General features: G+C 35.6%; 1 protein-coding gene across 4 annotated transcripts in view; it reads right to left on the reverse strand.

The window, feature by feature from the left end:
* Window positions 1-15873, reverse strand: part of ECA3 (endoplasmic reticulum-type calcium-transporting ATPase 3) — a 344449-nt gene extending 328576 nt beyond the window's left edge. The window contains exons 1-3 of one of the 4 annotated variants that reach the window (XR_016355913.1): window positions 15648-15873; window positions 15427-15477; window positions 12452-12485 (exon numbers count right to left, since the gene is read on the reverse strand). Coding sequence is in view for 1 of the 4 variants with exons in the window: in XM_089799217.1 (XP_089655343.1) it covers window positions 12452-12485; window positions 15427-15477; window positions 15648-15680 (118 nt within the window). In the remaining 3 variants the exon portion in view is untranslated. The remainder of the gene's footprint in view (window positions 1-12451; window positions 12486-15426; window positions 15478-15647) is intronic. The other 3 variants (XR_016355911.1, XR_016355912.1, XM_089799217.1) reach the window with 3 other exon arrangements.
* Between the last annotated feature and the right edge of the window lie 465 nt (window positions 15874-16338).

Below are 16338 nucleotides of genomic sequence, written 5' to 3' on the forward strand. Positions count from 1 at the left end.
CTGAGATCTCAACTTGTGCTCGCAAGCCACCAAGCAACCTCCTTGTTTCTAAACCGCAGTCACTAGCTCTTCTCCAACCCTAATCTAAGATCCAAGTGTAAACTGCCTCACATTCGGCGCTTTGTCTACACTCACAACTCCACCATAATCCTGCTGTAAACTGCCTCACATTCGGCGCTCTGTCCACAGACTCAGGAAAACTCACTCTTCACTTCCTCCTTCTCTTTCACACCTTGAAGCCTTTCAAGCTTTCCAAGCTTCACCTTCCACAACTTTCACCTTTCCAAGCTTTCCTTCCAAAGCTTCTACTTCCCGAGCTTCTCCTTCTCAAGCTTCTCCTTGAGCTTCCACTTCTCAAGCTACTCCTTGAGCTTGATTAGAAATGCTCATATGCCTTGCTTAAATAGGTACTTACCACCCAATACATGACTTATCCATAACCTTCTAGAATTCCTCCACAACCTTCTACAACTTCCATAACCTTCTACAATATCCACAACTTTCTACAATATTCATAACTTTCTAGAATTCTACCCACACACCTCGATAAATGGAATGACAACCATTTTTATTTTATTTTTTCTATTATGCCACCTATGCACCTCGAAAATACAAATTTCTCTTTTTCTCCTTTTTTTTCATTTATTTTATTTTTTTATTATTTCTCCTCTAATTTTCGTCACTTTTCTCTCTCCTCTAGAATTTTTTTTATTTTTTTATTTTTTCAAAAAAAAAAATTTCAATAATTTTCCCATGCAAGATGCTCCTGCATCATGATGATACTATTTTTTTGTTCCTTCATTGACTTGCCATGGTCCTAGTTAATTGTGTCAGTACCAACTACGTTAGTCAATAGTCTCTAGAAGGTTTGATCATACAGGTATGGTAGATTGCAACATTAATCTCATGATAGCTTTTTTGTAATCTAACCACAAGAGAATATTGGTAAGTATCATGCAGGGTTCTTCTTTCCTCCATTGCTTGTTCAATGTCGGCCTTGACTTCTCGAAGAGCTTTCCTTCTCCATACAAGTGTTAGAGTATGCTCCTTTATTGGTTTGAAGTCTGGGGATTGCCACCACCGCCACATTAGAGCTTTTTATGTCCACCATATTTACTCCCATCTATTTCGAGCAATTTGTGTACCCACGGTTCCCCATACCACACTACTTGCACAGCCAACTTCCATTGTTCTATAGTCCACCCACTCTAAAATCCCCACATAAAGTGACCCCACTTGTTGCACCTCCGGAATTGGATCATGGGTCAACCCTTCTCATTATAATACATAGTAATTTTGAGCATATGATTGTTATTGTTTTTCCATCGCTAGTTGTTGCAGTATCCACTAGCGAGGCATTGGAATTTGTAGGCGGCCATAGTGGAGTGGTTGGTGGAGTTGCTTGCTCCCTTTGAGCAAAGAGCACTTGTGCGAACTTGGTCTTCAAGTTGTACATGCATTCCTTGATGGAATGTCTCGGTACTTGACAGATGTCACAAAAGTATCTCTTTGGGTAGTTAGCCTTTGTGTGACCTTCGACTTTGTAGCTTGTGCACCACAACTCCTTACCATCCCTTGTACTTTCTTCTACTACCCTAAACTCCATCATGTCTATCATATCTCTTTGGAAGACTTATATGGTCTTATACTCTCTATCATTGCTTTCATCTATACTACCATCATCGTTAGTCTTATTTTCCCTCAGGACGTTATGTTTTCACCCTCGATGTCTATTGCCTGATTATAGGCATCGGCATACAAGAATGGGGGCACCATCTTCATTTTTTCCGCAGTAGAGGGGTCAACCATTCAATGAATCATCTCTTTTTCAGCCCATCATAAAGTTGGTTCTCCAACTTGCCAAGCAACCCTCTAAGCCTACAATTATAATCCTATATGTTCTCATTATTCCCTTGCTTTGTATTATAGATTTTTTCCACTATTCCGTTGTCATCTCTTTACAATTTGAATTCTTCACACAATGCCCTATTCGAATTTTTTCAAGTTGTTTTGCACCCTCTTGGTAGGTTTGTGTACTAATCGATGGCAATTCACCATTATGTGGTCGGAAATGCCTTTAACCAATATTCATGGTCACCTTCACCATTGGCCTCCTATAATGTCATACAAGTCTTACAATGGGGCACAGGGCCCTCTGGTGCAAGAGCATTTAGGGGCCCAACATGCCTCTAAGGGTCAAAATTTGAAGTTCTGTCTATTTTGTAAGGTTTGATGGGAAGGTAATTTTGGAGCATAAAATAGTCATTTGGGATCATTTTGTGGAGTTTTATACCAATAGGGTAAAAGACGTAAAACTTACTACTTTGTTGTCAAAGTTACATGACAATTTTTTACATTGTCATTACAGCTTTTAAAAAGGTTGTTAAATAGTTGGTTTGTAGTGACTAGATGTTCAAAATTGATTGTAATACAATAACAATGCCTTGTAATCATGACCAAAAGGGTTATTGAAGTTTGGGATGAAAGTTTGAATTCATTTTTTAGCAATTTTATGTGTAGTTTCCTTACTGTCATACTATGTCACAAGGTTCATATCCGAATTTGAGTTCGTCGATCATAAAATTTGAATGAAATTCGGCAAGGGTAAAACTTCAGAAAAAAAAAAATCGACATTAAATTTTAGTTATATATATGTATGTATTTTTAAATATTAGTAATATATTCACAAAATTGTCAAAATAGTTTAACATTGCTAAATAATTTAACAAAATAACTCAATATCAGTTTAAAATCAAATACTATCATATTAAATAACAGTACTATATTAAATATCATAAAATTCAGATGAAGTTCAGGAAGAGTAAAAATTCACTGAAATCCAAATCTCATGGATGAAATTCGAGGAATCCTGTGACTTAGCTGTCATGCTTGGTATGGAAATGTACAGTACATTATGGGTCTGAAACCAATAAGAGAAATCGAAGAAATAAATCTAGTCTAATATGCTTTTGGTTTGAGCAAATTTTTTGAGTTTTGAATAAGTTCTGCTATTTTGAGTGAGTGTAGATCTATTCAAAAACTAGGGTTTCCAGTTTGATAAAAAATTCAATTCTCCTTATTTGTATTGTGAAAAATGCTGAGAATTGGTGAAAAGTGAAGTTATAATATCATCTTCAATTCCTCCAAAGGAGAGGTCCTAACTATTTGATTTATGAAAGTTATTAAGGACTGTTATTTTCAGATTACAGCAGGGCAGTTTGAAAATTTGATTTAATGAGGGTTTGAATGAATTTCTCGTTTTATATGTAAAGATCATTGGTATAGTTGATATGAGAGTTTATTGGTGTGGCAGAAAGTCCTTGAATGGCCTATTACTGCAAGAGTTGAATCAAGTTATTGACATCTGTCTAATTCCCTTTAAGGGCAATCTTGGCCTAAACAGCAAGGGTCATTAAAAAAAACAGTTGATTATGTGTTGCCTTGTGAAATGAATATTTGTAAACCCTTAAAATATGTTGAAGGTAGTGTATGTACTATGAACCATGCCTAGACCAAGACATCGCTTAATACCTACTTGTACTCTTTGAAGACAAGAAACCAACGTTGCACATAAAGCCTACATCCAAATTAGGCCTAATTCCAAACGGGACAGTCAAATTTGACACAATCTTTCAAAGAAACCCCATCTCATTTTCGAGTATGTGTTGTAAGAGCCAAAAGGATATCTAAAACCATGTGTACATTTTGATTATCAAGTCTGCTCCAAAAGTGAGCAGACCTATTTGGAGGGTTACAAGGAATAAGAGTAATTTATGAAGTCAGTCTATTGTGGGATGACTCTAAGGTTCAATCTAGTAGTTGTTTGAGATATTTAGATCATTTCTACCCTTGCTTTGCATCAAATTGGTATCAAAGCCCAAATATCTGGGTAAGAGAAGTTTTGAAAGTCTATGTTCTTAAAGGATGGCTCTTAATAAGAAGAAAGATGGGCAAATGGTATCGGCAATATTCAATAGATTGATCATAGTGGCAAAGAGGTTATAATATGAAGAAATGACAAAGAAGCTACAGGAGGAAGAAATGGCAGCCAAGAAAGAAAGAAAGTTGGCAAAGCAAAGATTATTTCAGACTACCTACAAGTCCAAAGGTAAAAGCTGTCAAGTTGTGATTTCAGATATTGCTCACATGGATAATATTGTTTCTGAATATATGGTAGATAAATTGAATTTGGAAAGAATACCACACCCCGCACCCTATTTAGTAACTTGGCTTCAGGCAAATACTCAGGTAACTATGAGTGAGCAATGCAAAGTTGAGTTTCACTAGGCCCTTATGAAGATGAAATAGTTTGTGATCTTATACATTTGGTTGTATGTCACCTTGTGATTGGAAGGTTGTGGCATTATAGCAGGACAGTGAAGCATAACACCAAAAACAACAAATGTGAGTTGGAAAACGATGCAAAGAAATATGCATTAGCAGCCTTGAAGGATGAGAGCATAGGAATTAAAAACTTCTTGTTAAGTGAGAAGACAAATATATAACAGTACAAAATGAAGACAAATAAGGTAATGGTTCAGGTAACAAATTTTGAATATACCATGTTGTTTAAAAAAACAATTGAAAAAGAAGTGGAAGAAATTTCTTTCGAATTTGTTCAAACTAATGAGAGTAATAGCGACATTGATGTTGAAGCGGATGATGTTCGGAAAGAGGAAGTGACAACACAAGTTCTAGAGGACTCGAGGATAGTCCAAGGAGAGAAGATAGTTATGGAGGGTAAGGAGGTACCATGGCTCTTAAGAGAAGAATCAACAGTTGAAAATGTTGATGTCAAGCAGAACAAAAGAATGGATGAGCATTTCAAAACTACAGTTGAGTGAGGCTGAGGTAAAGCAAAAGGTTTTGGAGAATAAGAAAGAGACAAGAATGTATAAAAAACAATGAGGTGGATGAATAAGTGAAATATGAAGAAGAATATGATTTCTTTCATATATTTGCTTCCTGAGCAGTTCACAAAAACAAAGTAGACAAAAGAGAATATGAAACTCCAGTGGAAGTCAGAGTCAAAGTTAGAATAAGGAGACAGGCAGCAAACTATGCGTATATAGTGCCAAATTGGCCTTTTCTCAAGAAGCATTTTGGTGGACCAAAAAGCACAAGTGAATTAGTTGAAACAAATATACTTGAGATCAAGAAAAAAGAACACAAAAGCAAAAGCAAAGGAACTAGAAGACAAGTTAGAAGATTCATATTTGAAATGGAACTCAAATTACTTTTTTGTGGGAGTATGATGCAGAAGCATTGTGGTATGAATGTGATATTTTTTGGTCTTTGGGTTGTTTTGGGTGTGTTTGGGTCTAATAAAGCCATTTAATACTATTTGGGATCATTTTGATCCATTTTGGAATGTTTTCATGCCAAGTTGTTAGAAGACATAAAATGTTGCAAAAGTTGTCAAGTAAAAGTTGTCAACGTGTTGTCAAAACTTGAAAACATTGTCATTAGTGTTAACAAAGGAGTTCCTAGTTAGTTGGGAAGTTAGAAATGGTTTAATTATGATAAATATATTGTGCCAACTCGAATTTGGGGGCTGGAATTAGTGAGGAAGAAGAGACCCTTGTTTTTTGTGTATTATTTCTGAGCTTTTTTTAACGTTGTAGACTGTTCTTTTGGTTTGTATGGATTTTATATTTCATCTAAAGATCTGAAACTGTTTGGAGAAGTTAATGATGGGAGTCTACTTTCATTTGCAATTGATCTTATCAAATTTCATTAACTTTTGTGAAAGTTATGAGATTTTTTGTACTTGTTGTCCTGAATGATTGTTTTTTCCTATGAACGGTCCGAAAGAAACAAATGGTATGGTCTTGTAATATACACTAAGGACATGAAACCAATAGGAAAACAAGAAGAAATGAGTCTAGTTTCATTTTATTTTTATTTGATCAAGTTTCATTAGGTTTTGAATGGGTTATGACATTTTTGGTGAGGGCAGGTCTGTGATATAACTAGGGCTTCCAGCAAGCATTATAAAAACAATACCTATTGTATTGCATTGTCCAAAAAGACTCAAACTTGGGGAGAGTCCTCTTTAAACTTCTGCCCACGGTTCCTCAAGAGTAATTTTTATTATATTCCCATTTGTACAAGATATGGAGGTTTTCTGTGTCTTTTCATAGTGAATGTTGCCATGACCCTTGGTGAAATAAGGGTTTGACAAAATAATGTATTGTTGAATTATTTGATGTAATGATTATTTATATGCCATCAATATTCATTGCCCGAAGCTATGATCAAGCCAATATTGTACACCCTTGATGAGTTTTGGATAACACATGTCAATACGCCAAAGAAAGTTATCCAAGTGTCGTAAAATGTAATGCACCTTCAATGTATTTAAGTGTAACATGAACGTTTGATTGATGTAGTCTTTCCTCTACATCATCCTCTAATCCATCCTCTATGAATTTGGGGAGCCTTTGCTTCTCCAAGGTGTTTACCATTGTTCTTGTCAGAAGGCACCATGTGTATCAGACCAGAACGGAGTCTCTTTCTTGGCCATATTCTTGTGCCTCACTTGCATTCTCGACCACACGCAAGTCTTCTACACGTCCAACTTTGTTGCCCGCACCTTGATCACCTCCCTCATGTTTGTACTCCCTCTCCTCAAAGTCTTCACCCATTTGTTGATTTTTGTAGCTAGGTCGGATCCCTTCTTGGTTGACTCAAATATAATAATGGTTGTGATAAGTGATAATATAATTATTATGGTACAATAATTATTTTGGTCATTGCGATTGATAATATAATAATTATATCGGCAATATAATTATTATTATATTATTTTTGATAATATGATTATATTATTATAATTATTATATTATTGTGAATGCATGTAATTATATTATGTGTTAATTAATTTATAATATATTTATTATATTATAATATAATAACACTGACCCAAAAACATATAACAATTATTATATTATTATTTAATAATATAATAATTGTTATATGTTTTTGGGTCAGTGTTATTATATTATATTATAATTATTAAATTTTTGTTATAAAATAATGATTATATTATTTGAGGCAGCTAAGGATAGAATAATAATAATAATCCCTCCTTGGGTCCTAATTGTTTGGTATAAAAGGAGATCAATCTTCCTCTATTTGAGGCAGCTCAGGATGGAAATATACGATCTGCTTTGTCAAGCAGATGCAGTGCTCGGGGGGAGACAATTTGAGATTGGTTGTGGCGGGGAGGTCAAATCACTGCCCGTGGTAAGCGAGCACCTAAAATCAACATGGTATCAGAGATATGGTTACAATCCTTGAGGCGTAATGTTTCACATGCCCATGGATCCATTGCAGAGATCTGTGTGTAAGAGTGTTTACAGAAGAATATTTTGTGGATCTGACTGTGGCAATGCTTTGATAGTCACTATGAAGTATGGAGAGCCAGATCTAGTGCTGAGGTGTAATCTTTAAACTGGTTGTATCCTGAATGGCATTGACTTCTTCAAAACAATGTTCCTTCCATGAATGTGACGCAAGAGTGGAAGGGATTAATTATTCCATTCGGAGAGCATTGCTACCCTGAACCTTGTTATCTCTGAGTCAATATAAATTGTGTAAGTCTTCAAATAGACTATTAAGGAAGATATACATATTAGCATATGGGAAAATATATCATGGCTTTGAAATTGAAGAGTTGAGAAACTTACATTTTGTCGTAACAATCGAGTATGAAATTTATTTTATCATGGCATTATCCTCGATAACTGGTTGCATATTTAAGTAAGTTCTAAATAAGACAAAATAGATTGGTTTGGTAGTGCCACGTAAGGATTAGACAAAGATTGGTAATCACTAAGAGTTAAGGAGGACGTGGCTTTGAGGGGGAAAAGACAAAACTGAACTGTGAAAGAAAATTAAAACATCACTTAGGAGAATTGCAGATCTAGGTTTCAATCAAGACAAAATCAGAAAAGGACAAATTCAGAAGAAGACAAAACAAAACTGAGTTGTAAAGTCTCATCTTCGTTTGTATTTCAGATTTCTGTTTGATAACTGACCACAGTTCAAAGACAAGTCTTACAATGTTGACAGTTATCTTCAGTGCTAGAATTACCTCACAGTGGGTTGCCTTTGAACAGATTTATCAGAGACATTGCATAGGATGTATAAAGAGTACTGAAGTTGCTAATATCATTTGAACAGATAACTAATGCCGTTGTGTTTTTCTGATTGCTATAGCCATTTTCAAACTGATGCAAGGATTTTTTTAGCGTTGACAACTCTAGTTCAAAGTTCTGTTGGAGGGCAAAGCTATGGTGATATTAATGATCTAAATATATTTCTGTGTTGCTGTGAGTACTCCCAAGCTATTCAAATAAAATAGGTTCTAAGGATATCTTCTGTATAATGCCTCTGAGTTCATCCTCACCAAAATATATTTTTCTGTAATCCAGTTATTGCCATTGAGTTTATACTTGTGCCCTATTTTAATCAACTGCCTATCACTGAACAATCAAGGATTGGAAGTACACAAAACCTGTTTGAGAGCATTGATGCAGCTTGTGAAGGTCTATGAGCTGTTAGTTATGAGAACAGTTTTCATCATCCCTGTGTGTTTAGTGCTCTTGGCTGAAGGTTCATTACAGGAGGGCGCTACACATTTATACAAACCCAGCCTCAGTTTTACCCTCAGAGACAAAGGAATCTGTGTGCTGTGCACATTGATCTTGCCATGCATTCTTTTGTGGATGTTGTGACTTGATGTTGTATATAGTAATAAATGCGGCATCTGTGAAGAGGCTGCTACAAGAACCAATGAAGGAGAGAGGTATTTTGTCGATTCTAAGGACATGTAGAGAAGCTTGGCAAAGAATGCAGAGTTGATGGCAGGCAGTTTGACAGTGGAACTGCAGACTATGTGTTAGCATCTGGTGTCATGGAGCTTGAGCAGCATGTATATAGTAGAGGAAATTTGGAAATGATTACATTTGCTACACTTTAGGATGGAGTACCAGATGTGTCTAAGATTTCCAATGATGTTGAGCTTCTGCAGTTTGAATATTTTCAGATGGATTTATAATTCTCAGAGAATTGCAGGGGATTCAGTTATCATCAAACTGTGTGATCACAGTCAAAAGTTTTCATCTACAAAGTGATACTTTTGTTCGCATGTGAAGCTGGAAATATCATGCTTTGTTCATGTGTGTAAAGCTCAGCAGATTCAATCCTTATTATCTGGTCTCCATCACCATTCAGCTACAAATACTCATGTTCCAAAATGTGTGGTTGTACTCTATGATCAGTCATGGGGATCTCTAATTTTTGGTGATGATAAGTTACACGTGTATATTTCTGAACTTTGGACTCCTCTTACCAGGGAGCATTTCTGTAATAAGAGACGTGTTCAATGAGTATGAATTTTTGGTAGTGTATGCTTTTTGCACTGATCTTTTTTATAGTCTGACTTTTAATCTCTATTGGTCGCATGATGCAATGGAAAGATGAGAGATTGTTCAGACTGTATGATACACTTATATGAGCAATGCAAGGTGGTAGTGCTTTCTTCAGATTTGAGGAGTAAGACCTCTTCAATCCTTTGCAGGCAATGCAAGGTGGTGTTATGTTCTTCTCTGAGAGAAGCTTTGAGGTGTAAGACCTCTTCCACCCTCTATCGGGCAATGCAAAGTGGTGCTGTAGTCTTCTTTGGGAGAAGATCTGTGGTGCAAGATCCCTCCTACCCTCTGTGGGCAATGCAAGGTAGGTCCATCCTCTGCGAGTATGCAAGATGGATATCATGGAAAGAGTCCATGACGTTCTTGATCACCTTCCGAGAGCATCATGGTGACGATGTGTATCTTTTGAATCCTCCCTAGCTAAGAGGGAGTGTTGAAATTAGCTAGATCAGATTCTAGCATATGTTGTGAGAATGTTGTCCCTGTCAAGAGAGGGACTCCATTTAGAGGGAGTCTGACTATTCAAGCTTGAATGAGGAGGTCAAAAGGTTGTGAGATCAGATTGAGAGGGAGGCTCAGCTAAGAGGGAGTCTTAGCATTTAGGTAATCTTTAGGTACTCTATGAATTCTTCTCTGAGAGGGAGAAGTCTGAGGTGCAAGATCACTTTGAATAGGTAAGGTGGATGTCATTGCATGGTTGTGCTTATTCAACTAGACAAGCTCTAGTGATCATCATGTTAGCACTTGTGGTTTATTAGATCTACTTTAATGGTAGTAAGCCATGACGGTATAGAAATTGTGATGGTTGACACCATGTGAATTGGTTGTTCAGAAGAAATCCACCCTAGCTAAGAGGTAGTGTTGATTTTTGCAGCTAAGTCAGGTCCCTTCTTGGCCGAATCAGATATAATAATGTTTACGATAAGTGATAATATAATTATTATGGTGCAATAATTATATTGGTCATTGCAACTGATAATATAATAATTATATCGGCAATATAATTATTATATTGCAAGCTAGTGTAATTATATTATTTGATAATCAGATTATATTATAATTATTATTATTTTTGCTTAATAATAATATAATTATTATATCGATAATATAATTATTATATTCTGTGAATGGATGTAATTATATTGTGTTAATTATTTTTAAATATATTTATCATAATATTATATAATAATATAATATTTATTATATATTTCTGGGCCAGTGTTATTATCTTATATTATAATAACTACATCATTTGAGGCAGCTAAGGATGGAATAAAAATAATAATCCCTCCTTGGGTCCTAATTGTTTGGTATAAAAGAAGATCAATCTTCCTCTATTTGAGGCCGCTAAGGATGGAAATATACGACCTGCTTTGTCAAGCAGATGCGGTGCTCGAGGGGAGACAACTTGGGATTGTCTGTGGCAGGGAGGTCAAATCATTGCTCAAGGTAAATGAGCACCTAAAATCAACACCATGTCCCTCTTATTGTTGATTCCTTTGATATGAATAAGTTCTCAATGCCCACTAGGGTATTCTCAAAAAAATTGGCTGCCTCACTCTTGAGGTTTCTCTCTTCGTTGTCTTCATCACATGCGGAGTGCACTAAAAGGAGGTTTCTCTCTTCATTGTCTTCATCACATGTAGAGTGCACTAACGAGCCACTTTCTGTGGAATCAAACTCTAGTCCTCATATGTCACTGATTGTACGAATGGATTATTTGCCTGGTCCGCAAGATCCTCTCCTACCTTGTCAGGAAGTGGTAGGTTTCTGGCAATCTCCTCCCACTCATGTCGAGTACATTGTGTTAGGTCTATCTCATTGGATGGCTCCCACCTCTCTCACTCCAACTTCGGCTAAGACTTCGACTTTTACTTCGTGGTGGACGTTGAGATTCGACAACTGTCGTCACCTTTCACTCTACTCCCTGATTCAGAGAGATCTTCTCACCAATGTTTCTCCTTCTCTTTCTTCTCTCTCTCTCCAAGTGCATCTTCATTTGTCTTTGTTTGGCTAAAGGAGTAATAATTGGTAGAATTGCCAAAGGTATGGCGTTTGTTTGTGTTACGCTCTTCCTCCTCCCTTTGATACCTTTTGTCAAATTGTTGTTGTATTTCTTGTTGATGATGCTACTTTTGCCTTTCCTATCGTTGTTCTTACACTTCAATTAGATTATGAACCAACAATCTAGAAATACTTTAGAGAATAACGTAGACCATAGCTCGCAATGTAATTTTGTCACATATCGTGCCTTCAAGGCCCGATCTCTCCCAAGCTTCCCTCTCCATGTATTGATCGATTGGCACTTCCCACATGTGCAACAAGTCTTATGTCAATTGATCCTCTCGAGTTTCCTCCTTGTCCTCACTGTCACTGTCAGATACTAACACTTATTGCTTGAATGAGCAACCCATTGTTTTGCCATCCCGACCATTGTTTGTCTGTCAAATATGCAATGACACCAAGACGTTTACTTACTACGACATATACATTTAATACTCAAAGTAAACAGAAATATGAACAAAACACATAGTCATGGCAATTCAAAGAAAACACATGACGCATGAGATTTGCACAAAAATATAACTTTTATTTCCATGTAATGTCTATACAATGATAATCCTTGTCCCCAACGCCAACCCAAAATATAAAGCACTCAGAGGTTGACCAAGAGTGCCAAACGTCACTTCCATAAAACTACCCAAGAACTTAATTGTCATTACATTGCCTTCTGCTAACAAGACAAATTTTATTATAAATTATAGTTGAAAAAATTATCGCTAACACTACACTCTAAGATTTAAAACATGCTTAAAGCTTTAGCAAGAAGTTGAGTTTACCAATGAAAGAACAAATGCTTTAATTTGATTTAGAAATTTGTATCATGTGCATATTTTCCTTTTTTGATTAGTGACAAGATTTGGTATCATCTCAACAACTTTTCAAGGTTTAGCGTTACCTAGTCTTGGGTAACTTTAGCAACAAAATAATGAGCATATGTACAAAATGCATACCATTTTTGCCATAAATCCTTGCATGCTCAGCAACCTGTCCAAAGTAACAAGTATGTTAGCTGAAACATCATTAATATTAATCCATTATGGACTAGTTTCTACAAGAAAACATAGAAATTGAAGCTCTACAAATTTTGACTATTTATGTGTAGCTTCACTACTTTTATCCTAGTTCTAAATGGACTAATCAGAATACTATGGAAAAAATACATGACTTGACCCTTAATTACTCATTCAATCTGACAAGATTATTTAACCAACTTAAGGCAATTGACACAAAACAGAAGTTAAAATATATCCAAAGAACAATAATCTTATTTCGCCAAAAAAGGCATTTTATTATGTCGAATGATGTCATTGGCACATTATTGAAATTTATTGAGTAGATTTGAATGCAAATAAGAGAGTTTCTAAAGTTTTAACCTTGTGAAATGAAATGAAAGGTTTAAATGAAACCTACAAGACCCAGCAACCCTAAGACATGTTTAAGCTCTTTTCAATGTTGGCTCTTCTAGTATAGATCCAAATCAAAAAACTGGCTATTGCTATCAGGATTTTCAACTATGTAGCTTTTAGGGGGTCAAACCCATTGACCCATGTTTCATTAGTAGTGGTTCAAAAGGGTCCATCTCTCATGAGAATAAATGGAAAACTTAGCACTCATTGCATCTAGGCAATGCTCACAAAGATGAAGCACCGAGAATTATTGGGAGGTCACCATCCCAGAACTAATCCAGCTCAAGCACACTTAACCATAGACTCCTTGGTTAAGCGTACTTGAGTTGCAGTAGTCCTAAGCAAATCGGGCTTAACCTTGGAGGAAACTCCATAGCTAAACACGCTCGAGCTGGAGCAGTACTGGGAGGGGTAGCCTCCCAAGAAGCGAAGTGGGCTTAACCTTGGAGGAAACTTTTTGATTAAGCGCTCTTGAGCTGGAGTAGTATTGAGATGAGCGACGTTCCAAAAAGTCTTGATGCTTTGCCTTTGTGAGTATCACCTAGATGCAATGAGTGCTAAGTGTTCCATTCATTCTCATGAGAGATGGAGTCTTATGAACCACTACTCATGAAACATGGGCCAGTGAGTTTGACTGAAAAAAACTAGGCAGTTGAATCCTGATAGCAATATCACACTATGACTTGTTGCGGAAAATATCTCCTACTTGTCAACATTTAATTAGCATTTAAATTATTAATATATAAAATTTAACATAGTGTGATAGTTATTAAGTGGTTGCATTGTAAATGGTGCAACCAAGAATCAAATCCTTGCAAGGCTCACATGGTCTTCACATTGTGATTGGGCCCTCTTGGTGGACGTGTCACTAGTGGACATATGAGAGGAGTGACAAGGATATAGGTGGCAAGGAGGTGTTAATGCCTTAGTTCGCAAGGATGGGGTCCCCCATTGTGTCTTCCTAGTTCAAAGCTCCTGCCACAAGCGATTTCACCAATCAAAAAAAATTACAATTCTATATTTTATTTTTAAAAATAATTTGTTTTTATTAGTTAAAAATAATATTTGATGCATCCATTTTTATGATTTTTTTAAAATATTAAGTTAAAAATAAACAAATAAAATTGTTTTAATGTATTTTTTATCAAATATAGTTACTTTTAGAACACACTAATTGCAATCTAGTTGCACATAGAAAATCAACTACAGAGGGATGCAAACATGTGATCGACAATGATGTCAAACGCAAACGTTACCTATGTCAAAAGCCTTTTACCGAAAGTTTTAAAAGGATATATGTTTCTAACTTGGAAGTTTAAGGGGTGCACGAGGAGGTGTCGCTACAGTGGAGGTGTGACTCTACAGACTACAGCTGATCTAGAGAAAGATCAATCTTCTTTGATTGTAGGAAAATAGAAAAATATTATATTTTCACAACATTTGTTTATGTCTTCCTTTGCACTATGTCCAAGGTCAAAGGTATATCAAAATAGAGGGGAAGGATGTTGTCATTTTTTTACCCTCGCTAATAGGTGAACTAAAATAAGATAAACTCACACTCCTTTTGTAAATGGAAATCCGTCAACTTTGACCCAAGACACAACTAAGCTTAGTGATCATTAAATAAACCATAAACCCCAGCTGCTACTATACAAAATCTCCCAAATGTATCTTAGTCTCATTTCTTTTACATTAGCTCTTCAAACTAACTTGAGATTTTAGATCCCTTTCCATAAGTGCATACTTGATAATTAAAAATGTGATGCCTTGAATTTGTGTAAGAACTTTTTGAGCATAACTCTTAATTGGATTATCTTTTGAGAAGCTCTAATGCTCATTCATAATATATATTTCATCCTAAGGCGGGATTTGAAAGCTAATGGATCATTTGTATAAGTTCAAATTTGGCAATTATAGCTCTTTTTCGAAGCTAAGCTGCCATGAATTTGAGTAAAAACTAAAGAGCACTATCTTTTACTAAATCTCATCATTGTTTAATGGCTGCTATTAAAGATCTCGGATGAGTATATAAGGAGTTCTAATGTGTCTTCCTAGTAAATATCTCGTTGTAATGATAAATAACAGATTATGAACAAAAGCCACTGGTTCGATTCCCAAGATGCAAAGTTCACAAATCTAGACATTTTTTTTCAGAAAGTAAGCGGTCGTTAAATGAAACCTTCTTATTTCATAAGCTCTAATGTATTTATATTGAGTTGTTCCAGAAAAGAATATAAATGTGCTTCCATAATACATCACTCATCCTGCTGATGATCACGAAACATTGTCCAAAACATTAAGACTAAAAGATTTATTCACACGGTGGTTGAACTATTTTTTGAAAACTCCATCGAGTGATAAAGGCTAGAATCTCGAGTTACTTATAATGTAAATCCACCTTTAACGCTTCCAACGCTCTAACCAACTGGACAGCACAAATTCACTATTCAAAAGCACTAAAGGTTTCTCTAACAGAATAATTATTTTCCATTACAAAATATAAAATTAAATAATTTTACCTGCAAATCCGTAAGGCCTTTGGCAGCGTCCACCCCAAACGCCTCCAAAACCTAATTACACACAAATTCAGCATTAACTAAAGCCGAGGCGCCAGTATATCCACATGAAAGAGCTCAAATTAATTGATTAGATAACTGGAAAAAGAATCTAGCGATCAATCAAACATTGGCATGGTAGCTAGATTTCACGAGTGAAGATGCAAAAGGAAGTAAATAAACACCTGGTGCACAGATCTTGCATAAGCGTCCTCCATTTTTTCGCAGATTAGTTGCCCGCATTCATTTGCAGATAAATATAGGGATGGATTTAAATCCTATTCCCGGACAAGGGAAAGCCGGACAGAACAATTCAGAAGACGTTTCAGGTTTAAGTTATTATTATAAATATTATTATTTCAAGGTTTTGAACCAAGTGTCCACTCTAGTTTGAAGTGAGAATTTTGTTGCATAGCCTTCCTTGTGCTACACGTGCCTTTTGGCATTTACACTTTCTAGGTTTTATGGAATTTCTTTCCTCATTTATTTTCTTCATATATACTAATGCTTCAATGTTAAGCAACTTTTTTTTAAGGGGATAAATGTTTTGATTTGGGAAGGTTTTAAATGGGGCATCTTCATGGCAAGATTAACAACAACATATTAACCTAACCATTATAGTGTGTTATTGAGAGCAATGCTAAGCAAAAGTTACATTTAATTTTTTTCGTTTTAAATATTTAAAAATGAAAATTCAAATGATTTTTTTAATTATATATTTTTTTAAATAATTGACTTTTTTTATTTGTATTTAAGTAAATATAAGGGAGAGGGGCTAATAATTGTGCACCCTATGTTAGAGTAGTCATGTGGACTATGATGTATGTTTACACTAACATTCATGTAATTTGCCATGTAGCTAAACTAGTTATCTAT

This window comes from Cupressus sempervirens, chromosome 9 (genome assembly GCF_028749045.1).
Source record: "Cupressus sempervirens isolate cs-2001-9-10 chromosome 9, ASM2874904v1, whole genome shotgun sequence".
NCBI classification, from domain to species: domain Eukaryota; kingdom Viridiplantae; phylum Streptophyta; class Pinopsida; order Cupressales; family Cupressaceae; genus Cupressus; species Cupressus sempervirens.